This window comes from Bison bison, unplaced genomic scaffold (assembly GCF_000754665.1).
Source record: "Bison bison bison isolate TAMUID 2011002044 unplaced genomic scaffold, Bison_UMD1.0 scf7180017864080, whole genome shotgun sequence".
Classification (NCBI taxonomy): Eukaryota; Metazoa; Chordata; class Mammalia; order Artiodactyla; family Bovidae; genus Bison; species Bison bison.
This window is the reverse complement of record NW_011494652.1, coordinates 6087207-6101277: the sequence shown is the minus strand read 5'-3', so window position 1 is coordinate 6101277 and position 14071 is coordinate 6087207. Positions and strand designations below refer to the sequence as shown.

The window sequence follows — 14071 nt, the reverse complement described above, 5'->3', positions numbered from 1 at the left end:
ATTTAAAAAATCTAGATCATTAAAATTGTTTTGTTAAAAAGAAGATTCCGGGATTAGAGACTGAGATGGTCTCCCTCTGGTTGTTTAGAAAAAGCAAAAGAGTCATTGTAGGGTAATTGTACAAGTTCTTACCCAGGTCATTCCAGTCGCTTCCTGAATACACTTGCTAGACATGTTTAGTATGGACATAACGGTCACCAAATAGTGCTCCCCAGGAAGCAAAAACCAGACCCTTACCATGAAAGTCTGGGACATATATAGAACAGCAGATTTAAAGTAGAATGAACTATCAAAGTCCAACCAGTAAACAAAGATAAATTAGAGGATTTTTTTTTAAGAGAGCCCTTGTTTTTTGGTACAGGGACTTCATTGGCCAATTGAATAAAAATAATTGCAAAAACAAATTTGAAATTCAAGGATGCAGATTCAACTGAATAGCCTTTTTTTTTTTTTTAAGAGGGACTGAAGGAAGGAAGGAGAGAGGGAGGGAGGAAGGCAAGAAACAGAGAGGAGAAGGGAAGGAAGGACTGGGGAGGAAAGGAAGAAAGAGAACGGCAGTAGGTTCCTGGAACTTAATTACTAAATTTAAAAAGAACATTAGTTTAAATGAAAAGAAGTTGGCAGCTAGTTTGCTGGGTCTTCATTTCACTAAGTTACTCAGATTGGGATAAGTGAAAATATAAGTAAGACTGCTATTTTTCTTGGTGCAATTGACCAGAAACAACACTAAAATAACTTGAAATTGAAGTGCAAGTCCCTCAGTCATGTCTGACTCTTTGGGACTCCATGCACTGTCCATGGCATTCTCCAGGCCAGTATAGTGGGATGGGTAGTCTTTCCCTTCTCCAGGAGATCTTCCCAACCCAGAGAGTGAACCCAGGTCTCCCACATTGCAAGCAGATTCTTTTCCAGCTGAGCCACAAGGGAAGCCCAAGAATACTGGAGTGGGTAGCCTATCCCTTCTGCAGGGGAATTTCCCAACCCAGGGATTAAACCAGGGTCTCCTGCATTGCAAGCGGACTCTTTACCAACTGAGCTATCAGGGAAGCCCTGAAATAACTTAATCTTACTGTAAAACCTTAATTACCTTAATTACCTAAATTCTTACCTCTAAACTCCAAAATAAGTCATCAATCTCAGTGATAAATGTTAGCCAAAATCAAACACTCAAATGTTGAAAGTCTATTTTTCAGTAGTTAGTGTGAAAAGCTGGTATGCTTTTTTAAATATGTGTGCTGACAACAGGATTATATAAGCGTGCAATCAGTGTTTTAAGAAAACCAATCATAGATCTTAGGAGGATATTGTTTTTTCGCTCTTACAGAAAGCCAGACTGGCCAGGATCCGGGCAGCCAAAAGCGGAAGTGCAAATGCTTACATGCAGAGCAAACGGAACGGCTTACTCAGTAACCAAATGCAGGTATAGTCAAGAATTTCTCTTCTTTTAATGTTCAACTTATTGGTGCAATATTGATTTAGTTCTACTTAACCGTGTAATTTTATTGTGAATAATTATGAAAATGGCTCCGAAACAACAAAAGTGTCATTTGTTAATGTAACCTCGCCCTGTACCATCTTATTGGCTGTAGGCTAGAAGCTGGGATATGTCATACTGCCAGTGAGTCATGATTCCCATTCATGATCAGGCAGTATTTGGCACTATCTCGTGTACACATGGGGAAAATTCTCAACAGTTCAAATACTTAGGTTTTTTTATTTCAAACTTAGGTGTGTTCCTTAAAGTTCATTTGGGTGTCGATAGGAGGGGTGATGTGATATCTTGTTTTACAGTAAGTCCCCTATATACCAACAAGCTCTGTTCTGAGAGTGCATTCATAAGTCCAATGTGTTCATAAGTCCAACAGGGTTAGCCTGGATACCCAACTAACACAATCACCTGTATAGTACTGTACTTTAATAAGTTTATAATCCTTTACACAAATAATAAAAAAACAAACACAAAAAATAAAGAAAACATTTTTAATCTTACAGTATAGCTAGCACCTTGAAAACGTATACAGTTGTACAGTACCAGAGCTCGCACACAGGGACTGCATTGAGTGAACAGGCGAGAGTTTTGACTGGAGGAGGGAGAGGCATGGGAGATGGTAGAGCTAAAGAATCGTCAGTAATAGGAGTTGGAAGGCAAGCTGCAATTTCACTCACACCTGGATTTGATGGCACAAGTTCTGGTTCCTTGCTGGAACCAGATGTACATTTGAATCTTTGAAAGTTCACAACTTGAAGGTTTGTATACAACCAACTTACTGTACTTCTTACTGAAGAGGGAACATCATTCAGTGTTATGAAAGTCACATAGTATAAAATGTAATTTGAGAAACTTAATTTTCACCTTAAAACTTTCTTTTAATATTTAGGATCCCAATCATCTTTACTTGCATAATAGCTTTTGTGTAGGTGAGCATGATGTGGTTTCAGGATTATGTAAGTACTAGGCTAAAAATTATTATCCAAAAATAATGGCTCTCAGACTTTCAAAGGTAACTGGGAGATGAATGAGTAAAAGAGAATTACATTTTCAATTCAGGGAGGCAAGTCTAAAAGCCAAGACCACTAATTTGATGAAAATGTAAATGATGATTATCAAACTCAAAAGGAACTCTACATTTGATCCTTTTCGGTTTAAAAAAAAAAAAAGTAAAAATAAAATACTGCCATTTAATCTCAGAAAATAGGCCAGATCTCTCAGTAGAAATATGTAGCTGAGATTCTCATTGTTTGCAAATAAAAGAGAAAGCCCTTCTGTCTTCTCTCTGTTAACAGTCCTCTGAGGATGAGCAGGCCTTTGTTAGCAAATCTGGCTCCAGCTTTGAAACCCAGCACCACCACCTGCTTCACTGCCTAGAAAAAACCACGGTAAGGAAAAGGCAGGACTGCCTGCCCCTGCAACTCAGACAGTAATCCCACTGGTTTCTGTGAATATTTAAGGTTTCCAAGTGTGATTGCACTATCCACGGTAAGGAAAAGGCAGGACTGCCTGCCCCTGCAACTCAGACAGTAATCCCATTGGTTTCTGTGAATATTTAAGGTTTCCAAGTGTGATTTCAATGTCTGCATTACTGCAAAACATACTAAGCGTCCCCCCCCAAAAAAAATCCACAATAATTGAAATTACTTTGAAAGGCTCTAGTGACATTTCAACATAGAAAGTATTTTATAGACTTATTTAAAATGTTATTAACTTTAGGCTAAAACATCAGTTGAATGTAGATAGAAAGTTGTGTTCTAATAGCTGACTGCAAGTTCTATAAAATATCTTTTCCTGCTTCTTAAAATGCTGATTAAACAGAAAAAAATAATGAAGTTTAAGTGTTCCTGACATCTGGGAAAAGGGAATAGCAATAACAAAATAGAGAATAACTGAAAATAAACGTTTCTTTCATTCACAGGTATAATGAACAGATAGACAATAAAAACTATCTATTCTCTTAAGAAAAATGACACGTTTAGTTACTGGTATACCCCTAGGGCCTGAGGATTGAGTCTGCATTTCTTCCCTTATAAGCTCCCAGTTGGACCTCCTCTTTAACAAAGGCATCTGTTTCTTAGATAGGTTGTCAAAAGGGATCACAGTCTGTGACCACAGAGCAGAATAAAATTTTCACTGTATTTGAATCAAGTCTGCTTGTCCATTCACCAGAGACACATATTTGTAGTCAATTCTGATATATTGTTCATCCATGTATTCATTTACCTATATAATCTTTCAACCAATATGTATTTCTTGCCTATAATGTATCAGACAGTCAGCCAGACCCAAGATACACCATGAAGTCAAGTATGACCTCTGGCCTACTTGAGCCTCCAGGTTTGGGACAAAATATGGATGTTACTAGAGAAGGACAATAAGCAAGGAAAGAAACAATGAGGTCCCAGTGGACTAGGGGCGAAGAAGGGGCAGCCAGAAGGTACAGGATCGGGCAAGGCTTCCTGGAGAAAATTGAGTTGAGACCCACAGGACGGTTATGAGTTAGTTAAGCAAAGAGATGAAGGGGCTAAAAGCAGGTGTAAGTGCCTGGAGAAGACTGGAACTTGGCCTAAGAGGAAGGAAAGGAAATTGAGGGTTGTCAGAAGGAAAGAGGGTACTACGTTGCAAGTATTATCGAGTCCAAGTTCACTCTGCTCACGACATGACAGGCCTATAAATTGGAGACGAGGTGCTGAGGCAAGAAATAACAACTTTATTCAGAAAGTGGGCAGACCAAGAAGATGGCCGACTAATGTCTCAAAATAACCATCTTATCAAAGTCTGAACACCAGATTCTTTTATAGAACAGAGTGAAGGGAGATGAGGAAGTAAAATAAAAAGGCTATTAATCTTGCAAATATCTCCTGGAATGGTCAGCTTCAGGGAGGGGATATGTTAATTTCTTCCTTCCTGTACCAGATGGACAGGGTCAGGATGTCTCCCTCAACAAAAGCACATTGGTTTAACATTCAGGCAGAGGGGCAGGGTTCCCCAAGTCAGGCCATTATGTATAGACAGTATCATTTTGTAAACAAAAGCAACAGGAAGCAAAGGTTAAAGAAGTAGATCCAACATGGAGTCAGATTTTGACCTTTCTTATAACACAAGGGAGGAACAGAGGAAGTCAGTGGGCAGATAACCTTGGGTTTTGGAGGCACGTAAAGAACTTTGATCTTTATCTCATAATAAATGGAAAAATATTAGAAAGTTTTAAACAAATATTACTGGTTACTGATTATATTAGTATCTTAAATAAAGTTCTATATTAGGATAACTTTGAAAGTTAAATGACAACACTAATCAAATTTATTTATCCTTACCATTTTTTTTCTTTTTATTTTCATTTTTTGACTATTTTACCTTTTGTGAAAGTGTTAGTTGCTCAGTCGTGTCCAACACTTTGTGACCCCATGAACTTGCATTGCAGGCAAATTCTTTACCATCACAGCCACCAGGGAAGCTTTTTAGGGCTATTTTAATCATAAATTATGTAACACTAAATTATTATTAACACTAAGCTGAATTACTAATATAGTTTACATGGAGCTACCTACTCCAGAATATGTGGTAACCTGTCACAGAATGGCTTCTTCCCTTCCAATCACTGATGAGATAAATTAGAATGTCATGCCTTATAACTTGTATATTGTGTGTGAAATGTGCATGTAAGAGAAGAAAACAGAGTGTGAACAATCTGTTCCTTTGTAAGCAATAGTTTTTTCTATAAAAATTAATATTTAACATGAAATTCTGTCTTAGATGATCATAGTATCCTCTGGACTTTAGAATGTTAAATTTCATTTACTGCAAAATGCTTATTTTAGCAAAGAAGTGGCAAAATGAATAACTAAAGCAATCTATTTCCTATTAGCCAGCAATTTCCTTCCATTGTTTTACTAATATTTTTGGATGAGAGGTGGTTAAGTGAAATTTGGCATGAGCAAAACGTTCCATTATAAGACTATTCCCACCCACACAAAGAAAAAAAAATAATAGTAGTTGAAAACATTCTTAGTAGTTCAAACCAAAAATGTTTTATCCTTTATTTCTGAGGTTAAAGTCTTCCATACACAATTTATGGGCCAATTCTTTATTAAATATTTTAAAATTAAATTTTACACTGTGTTTCTGTATGATGTGCTATGTGAAATGATGTCCATCACTGATGACTTCTGGGTTATAAGAACATAGGTACAGATCATGGGTCCAGCCAGTAATATATTACAAAGATAAGAATGGAGACCTCAGAAGTTCAGTGTTAACCACTTCTAGGTCCAATATAAAGTAATACATTTTGATAAATATATTTTACTTATTTAATAAGTCATAGTTTTCTGTACACTGGGAATTTTAGAGGAGCATCTAAAGAAATGGGAAATGTCTTCGTTATCTCATTTTTCTGATTAAAAAATATTTTCAATCCCATGTGAAAGTATTTGCTAATATATAACAGACAATCTTACTTGGAACATTCTATTAAAATAGTCTCTCTATCATAACTTCAGTCTGTCAATTTGTTTAAAAAATAACATACATGTAAATTTGCACATTCCCTATGGGTTTTATCTATACTCATTTTTGAGTATTTTAATATTTAGTTTATAACTTCCAGATTGTATGTTTAAATTAGTAAGTGATATTTCAAATAAAGTTAGTCTATAACGGATGCTAAATCAGCCTGTGTATATCAATCTCAGATTCTAACTGGAGAGATATTATTTTCATACAAACGACAACATGAAGCTTTGCTATTCTAATTATTATGAAAATGGTACTTTTTTTACCCATTAGATAGTCTAAATGTACTGTGGGCATATTTGAGTTCTAAAAAGAAAGCTATTCAAATCTTTTTTTTTTTTTAAGGTAAAATGTGATAATATTGTAAGTCAACTATACTTCACTAAAAATAATAAAGAATTTTTTTAAAAGTTAAACTGTGTTTCTGTGCTTTCTCCACATTTCTTACCGCTACGAAATAGAATCACGAATTTGTGGATGAACAAGTCTTTGAAGAAAGCTGCATGGAAGTTGCAACAGTTAATCGTCCTTCAAGTCACAGTCCCTCTCTTTCTTCACAACAAGGAATCACCAGCACTTGCTGTTCAAGACGACACAAAAAAACCTTCCGCATTCCAAATGCCAACGTATCAGGAAGCCACCGAGGGAGCGTGCAAGAACTCAGCACGATTCAGATTAGATGTGTGGAGAGAACCCCACTGTCTAACAGGTACCTGAGATTAGTTTGTGTGCGTCCACACACCTGTGCTGTTTTTCAGAGCACATCTGCACCAGCTGTCACGCTGTTACTTCTGTGACATCTAAATCCTAACTCCTTGGGTTTAGAATGAGACAAAACTGATCTGAAACAAGTAGGAAAATCGATCTACTGTAATATTCATGAAGAGGCAAAGACAGTAGCTAAATCAGTACTAAAAGAGTAGAAAGAAGATAAGAAGGTCAGGCATTCACAAATATATTTCTACCTCTTCAACCTCACAACTTTGTCTTAAGCAGATACCTCTCCACTTAGGAGTCCCCTAAGTAAACATGAATGACCTGAAATTTAGGCAACACAACCACAAGTGACAAATTAACATTGATATGATTGTAAGGTATTCAATACATGCCAAAATATATCCACACAGTCATTGTCACAGTGAAAAATAAAACTATGCCAGAAGGATCTTTTGAATCAGTATACGGTTTTGATCATGAAGGTATTTGGGGCCTCAACAAACACAAAAACCAATCCAATACCAAAAAAAGGTAAGTGAAATGTTCAAATTGTTTACCTCTGGTGAGTTTATGGACAATTTAAGTGTATTTTTCTATTGGCATTTTCCCTTTGCTTCTCTTTATATGCCACTTGTTTTGACCATAATCATGCATGTGTAATAATAAGTAGTACATTTCAACCACGTAAGTCATTAAAAATATCAATTTCTGCCCAAATGATTTTCCTTTGCTCTTCGAATTAAAAAGCTTACCATTTCAGATTAACAATCCATTAATTCAGTCCAACTTCTTTGTTGACATCCAACCACCTTTGGAAAGTCTAGACAAGATTCTGAATTCAGGCTCTGTCAATTTTATGTAATCAGATGTTTCTGGGATCAGAATGTTAAATGTTGGAGCAATGAAGATTTCTGTCTCTAAGATAGTCTACCTGTATGTTGCTTTACATTTATTCCTGAACAAGGTAGGAAATGGAGTAGTGTTCAGAAAAAAAAAAAGAAAGAAAGAAAATCTTGGGACACAAAAATCTTGTTTCCTATGAAAAAGAATAGTTTAAAGCTCCTATGTCTACACTCCTTATCCCTTTCCCTTACACCCCACCCCCGCCTCCCCATACAGAGTATATAACTCATGCAAAAATAGCACTGGGGAAAACTTTTAAGTATTGATAATGACTAACTTGAGTTCTTAATGTTTGCTGTCACTAAGCTGAGAGCTTTAAGGGCATCCTGTATCCCAAAGAGACAAGATAGTAAAGTGACTCTGTGGTCCAAAGAATTAAGATATATCCACAGGGTATGTCCCCTTCATTATCATTGTTGTTTAATCACCATGTCGTGTCCAACTCTTTTGCAACCCCACAGACTATAGCCCACCAGGTTCCTCTGTCCATGAGATTTTCCAGGCAGGAATACTGGAGTGGGTTGCCATTTCCTTCTCCAGAGGATCTTCCCAATCCAGGGATGGAACCCGCGTCTCCTGCATTGGCAGGAGGATTCTTCACCACTAGTACCATCTGGGAGGCCCATCCCTTTCACTGTGGCATCTCAGACTTCTCAGAGATCCTGTCTTAAAGAAAACTCTTTTACTTTGCTCAGCCTAGGTTTTCTAAAACTCACCTGATCCTCTTTTTTGCATTCTCAAAGCAGGAAACACTTTGAGAAACACTAATTGAACCACACTGAGCTGGCTTTTAGACATTTATTTGATGTTAATGCCCTAATGTTCACGTTAATTTATCTTAAGCTTTGGTGTTTCATTTTTCTTAATTATGGTGATTGTTTTTAACCTTTTAAAATGTTACCGATAAACATGAAAACATATATTCTTTAGTTGTAAGAAAAAAAAATTTAAGTAAACAACCTTCTTTCTTAAATCTTTTCTTCCTCATCAGCCGATCCAGTTTAAATGCCAAAATGGAAGAGTGTGTTAAACTGAACTGTGAACAACCTTATGTGACTACAGCAATAATAAGCATCCCAACACCTCCAGTCACCACCCCCGAAGGAGATGACAGGCCAGAGTCTCCTGAGTACTCAGGAGGCAATATCGTCAGAGTGTCTGCTCTGTAAGACAATTGGAATCAGGTTCAAGAGAATTTGAGCACTGGCTGTGGAAAGAGAGTCCCAATGTGGAAGAAAGAAGAAATAATAAACACTCTGCAGATGAAAATGACAAAGCAAGGAGGTTGGTAATGAAACAAACACAAAGCTTTCAAACTTGTGGATGGAAATAAAACCACCAAATGGCATTTCTGGACAGAGTTTGACCTGTTATACAGAGAAATAAAATAGTCTGTGGCCCTTTGACTGTGAATGAGCACAAATGAAATGCCGCCTATTGATGCTTCTTATGACCAGAACTCTTTTTTAAATAAAATAAATCTTTGAACATAATGTTCCAGTTGAATGCAAAACAAAAAATATGGAAAACATTTTGATAAAAATTTTTCCTGTTAAAACCATGAACACTGGCGATGATGAAGATGATTACACATTAAAAAACACAAACACACAACACATTTGTATTGACTGAAGGAAACCATCATAATGCATGCTAGAATTCTTTGGAGCCGTTATCTCAGTTTCCTTATGTTGTCTTCAGAATAGGCATGATAATCTATACTAGTAGAAAGAGGGAATTTCTGTGCACTTACAACAAGCTGATTGTTCATGTTCCATGGTGGGCTGTGCAAATAAACTCCTTTTAGAACTGCAGTATTTCTCACGGGGATGCTCACTAGTACATCTAAAGTGTTCAGATAGTTCAGTACGAATCATTGTTTTACCTTGCACCTAGATACTGTTACAACTGCAATAATTAATTGTATACTTGTTGTATCAGGAATCAGGATATTTTTGTTGTTGTATTTCCAGATCTTCAGAGATACATTAAGAGCCACATTCCATAGAAAAACTTCTGGTGTGGCCAGGTTTTAGATAACCTTTTAATCCAAAACCCTTGTGCCATAAACGTTTTTCTGTAATATTGTTTGGTCCACTGTATTCCTGTGACAGTGAATGATTTGTTCCTGTATTTCTATAGCACCTTTCTATTGGGTTTATCGTCATCTACTAGACTAACGTTTTGTAGTTCCAAGGAATTTCCTACTTTTGTATTCCCTGACAAATTATCTTATCAGCAGATCACCATCATCTTCAATCCATTTGTCAAGAATTAGGAAAAAAAAGGAGTTGACATCTGTGAATTATCTCTGACTTTTTGCTGTTATGGAAAAGCCCAGATACTGTATACATCATTGTATGTTTCATGAAAAGAATTAGCTGGGACTAATATCACAGAACCAGTAATCCCAGACTCTCACATGATGTATTATTTATTTTGCTTTAGATCTCAAATACGTTTTGAGAATAACTAATGTGAATTGAAATGCAGAGATAAACTGGAGTGCTTTATGTAGCAGTATTTGATGAAAGCATGCTTTCTATGCCATTGAGGAAGGCAGCACAGATTTGTCTCAGAAAGGTTCCTGTTTATTGCAAGGAGCAATTTTTCTCCTCTAAATCAGGAGGACAGGATTTTGATGATGCAAAATTGATCTCTATGTACATTTAAGTGAAAAGTCTTGATATCTTTTCACCTTTAAAATATATCAGCAGACATGTCTGCACGTGACAATGTAAAAAAGTTTTATGTCCAATGAAAAGTTTTGTTCATTCCAAACCACCACTGTAAGGAATGAAGTTTAGCTTCAACACATGGAAAGAGTAAATAATTATCCCTCTACTATAGAGATTTTAAAATGCTTAATCATAATTTATCATAAAAAGGAATTAACCCAACCATTTTCAAGTAAAGCCAGAAATTCTTGCTTCCCATTTCTAGACTAGCTTCTAGAACAAAGCTGTGCACACAGTAGATTTATAAACACTTGCTGAGTGAAAGTCAGATAAACTCTACTATCTCTAGGGAAAAACTGGCTTTATACCTAGTATGTCTTTTTAAAAGTCACTAATCTTCCTGAAGTGTGAATATTAACAATTATATTAACACCTGCCTCATGTCACTTTATGCTTCTAGAGCAAATATATAGTGAAACTTCTTTGATGGCATTTGTTGAAAAACTTTTTAAAAAGTAGGTTAAACAAAACACAATCAGGAATACTTAGGTCTTTATTCCCAATAAAAAGTTCTATTTTCATGTTCTTAATATTACATTTTAAAATGCAGTTAGATTACTTCCGTTGACAATTCTGCCTCCTTTTCAAGTTATCATTTATCCAAAACTATTAATTTCTTTAGACTTTTGGAAAAGAAAAAAAAACTTTTTGGTGTTTTAGGTGATTTAAAAATATACTGTGTTGGTGGTGAATGACTATTGATGACTGTGTTAAGTGCATCTGTATTGTAAGTGAAATGTAATTATTTCTGTGTACCATATGGAGTAACCAAGGTCATTGTTTTTGACAATTTTGTTTGAAATTCATATATCTTATTTCAAAGGATAGCATAATATCTGCATTATGCTGGAAAAAAATAGACCTTTGGAGAATACTCAAATAAAACATGTGCATGCTTGAACAGGACAACATGGTTGACTGTTGCCCTTTTTTTTAAGACTTCCTTCTTTTCCAAAATCTAGTATGTACTGCCCTCTTCATACATATTTTGGGAAACCTGTAACGTGGACACACTCAAAGAACCCATCGATTGTGAGTGAAACAAATCTACTCTAAATGGTGGAGATAATAATTTTCTGCCAGCATTGGGAATTTAGGCAGAGGCTTCGGTAGAAAAGTTACTATCATTTAAAGATAAAAGAGCGCCACTATTTTAAATGGTCACTTTTGGAAATATCTTGGAACTACACCTCTATAGCTGGAGAAGGGAATGGCAACCCACTCCAGGATTCTTACCTAGAGAACTCCATGGAGTGAGGAGCCTGGTGAACCACAGTCCACGAGGTCACAAAGAGTCAGAGACAACTGAGCGACTCTCTCTCTCTCTCTCACACACACACACACACTCCTCCATAGCTACTAACTATGATAATGTAAGTATATTGCTTGGTTTTACTAGTTATTAAGAAAAAAGTAGGGTTGAAATCAGTTGATTTTTTTGTATAGGATATTTTCAAGTAGAATGCTTTCTTCAGTGTGTGACCCACAGTTATTAGTCTGTACCCTAAATGCCACTTGCCTCTTAGAGAGTGTGGACCAGAGAGAAGACTGATGCCTGAACTTTATGTACTTCTTGATCATCACTGCCTGAGTTAAGCAAAGAGAAGCTCTGGGGTAATAACTTTGGTCAAAACGCAGTTAGATTTTTTTCCCCAAATATTTATTTGGCTGTCCCAGCTCTCAGTTATGGTACCAGGGATCTCTGACTTCATTCTGGCATGGGGAATCTTAATTTGCGGCATACAAACTGTTAGTTTCAGTAGGTGGGATCTAGTTCCCTGGTGGAACATCAAACCCCAAGCCCCTGCATTGGGAGCCTAGGATCTTAGCCACTAGACCATGAAGATTCTTAGTCAGACTCTTTTCTATCTATGGAAAGAGGTGATTTATTTGTATGGTTATATGTGCATGTGTTTGTGTATTTATATTTCTATATATACATACAGATTTTTTAATTCTCCCTTTATTTTTTTTAAATTTTATTTTATTTTTAAACTTTACATAATTGTATTAGTTTTGCCAAATATCAAAATGAATCCGCCACAGGTATACATGTGTTCCCCATCCTGAACCCTCCTCCCTCCTCCCTCCCCATACCATCCCTCTGGGTCGTCCCAGTGCACTAGCCCCAAGCATCCAGTATCGTGTATCGAACCTGGACTGGCAACTCGTTTCTTACATGATATTTTACCTGTTTCAATGTCATTCTCCCAAATCTTCCCACCTTTAATTCTCCCTTTAAAAATACACATATACCGATGGTTTCTGTTCAATAGGGGACCAAAAGCAAAAAAATGTTAAGAGATTATTAGAAGGACAAAGAGTAAATCATCGAGTACCCAGAGAGCAACTAGTGATTCTCTTGATAGATAATCTCCATTTTTCTCTTATTATTTTCCTTTACACTCTTTGATTTATTGAGATGCTAATCTTTCATTAAAAAGATTTAACATGCCTCCCTATTCCTTCAACTCAGTTACAGAGTTGGCCTGGAAACAGCCTCCAGGGAACTATACCAATGTCAGTCAACCACATTGCTTAAAAAAATAAAAAAGGTTCTTGATTGATGCCTCTTGAGTTTTACAAGAAAGGCAACTCCTCTTCCCTAGCATGTTATTAAAGTGTTTGTTTGATTAACTCATGTGTTCAAGAATGGTTGTTGGTCAGCACTGTGTAAACTTCATCAGAACTGTCAACACAATTATGTAGGCACACTATAATTTTTTTTAAAAAATAAGAGTTTAAATTATCCACTGGAGGTGGCTGTGTTTAGGGTGGTAAAACAGTCTCCAAAAAGTAAGTTTATACTTAAAAGGAATTTTGACTTTTGAATACCACATTTGCTTAAGACAATTATAAAATATATGTTGTGTCTAATTCTTTACAACCCCATGGACTGCACCCCACCAGGCTCCTCTGTCCATGGGATTCTCCAGGCAAGAATACTGGAGCGAGTAGCCTATCCCTCCTCCAGTTGATCATCCTGGACCAGGAATCGAACCAGGGTCTCCTGCATTGCAGACAGATTATTCACCAACTGAGTTATCAGGGAAGACCCCTCCTACTCCAGAGGATCTTCCCAATCCAGGAACTGAACCCACATCTTTTTGCATCTCCTACATTGGCAAGTGGATTCTTTATCATTGCACCGCCTTGGAAGCCCTATAAGATATATTGGTTTGGTTCAGTTCAGTCGCTCAGTCGTGTCTGATTCTTTACAACACCATTGCCTACAGCACACCAGGCTTCCCTGTCCTTCACCAAGTCCTGGAGCTTGCTCAAAATCATGTCCATCAAGTCAGTGATGCCATCCAACCATCTCATCCTCTGTCATCCCCTTCTCCTCCTGCCTTTAATCTTTCTCAGCATCAGGGTCTTTTCCAAGGAGTCAGTTCTTCTCATCAGGTGGCCAAAGTATTGGAGTTTCAGCTTCAGCATCCATCCTTCCAATATATAAGATATATATGTAAGCCATTTATACATATATAGAGAGAGAGAGGAGGAGAAGACCCAGGTTCAACCCCTGGGTCAGGAAGATTCCCTGAAGAAAGGATTGACTACCCACTCCAGTATTCTTGCCTGGAGAATCCCATGGACAGAAAAGCCTGGCAGTCTACAGTCCATGGGATCACAAAGAGTAGGGCACAACTGAGTGACTTTCACTTTACTTTATAATATTATATATATATATATATATATATATATA

The 14071-nt window shown here is 36.7% G+C and overlaps 1 protein-coding gene across 1 annotated transcript in view; it reads left to right on the top strand.

Annotated features, from left to right (window-relative positions):
* The window catches only part of LOC104987034 (potassium voltage-gated channel subfamily D member 2-like), a 15706-nt gene extending 6109 nt beyond the window's left edge, over positions 1-9597 (top strand). Inside the window, exons 2-5 of the mRNA XM_010837798.1 lie at positions 1325-1420; positions 2785-2877; positions 6469-6716; positions 8619-9597. Of these exons, the coding sequence (XP_010836100.1) occupies positions 1325-1420; positions 2785-2877; positions 6469-6716; positions 8619-8796 (615 nt within the window). The 3' untranslated portion in view covers positions 8797-9597. The remainder of the gene's footprint in view (positions 1-1324; positions 1421-2784; positions 2878-6468; positions 6717-8618) is intronic.
* The last annotated feature ends 4474 nt before the right edge of the window (positions 9598-14071 follow it).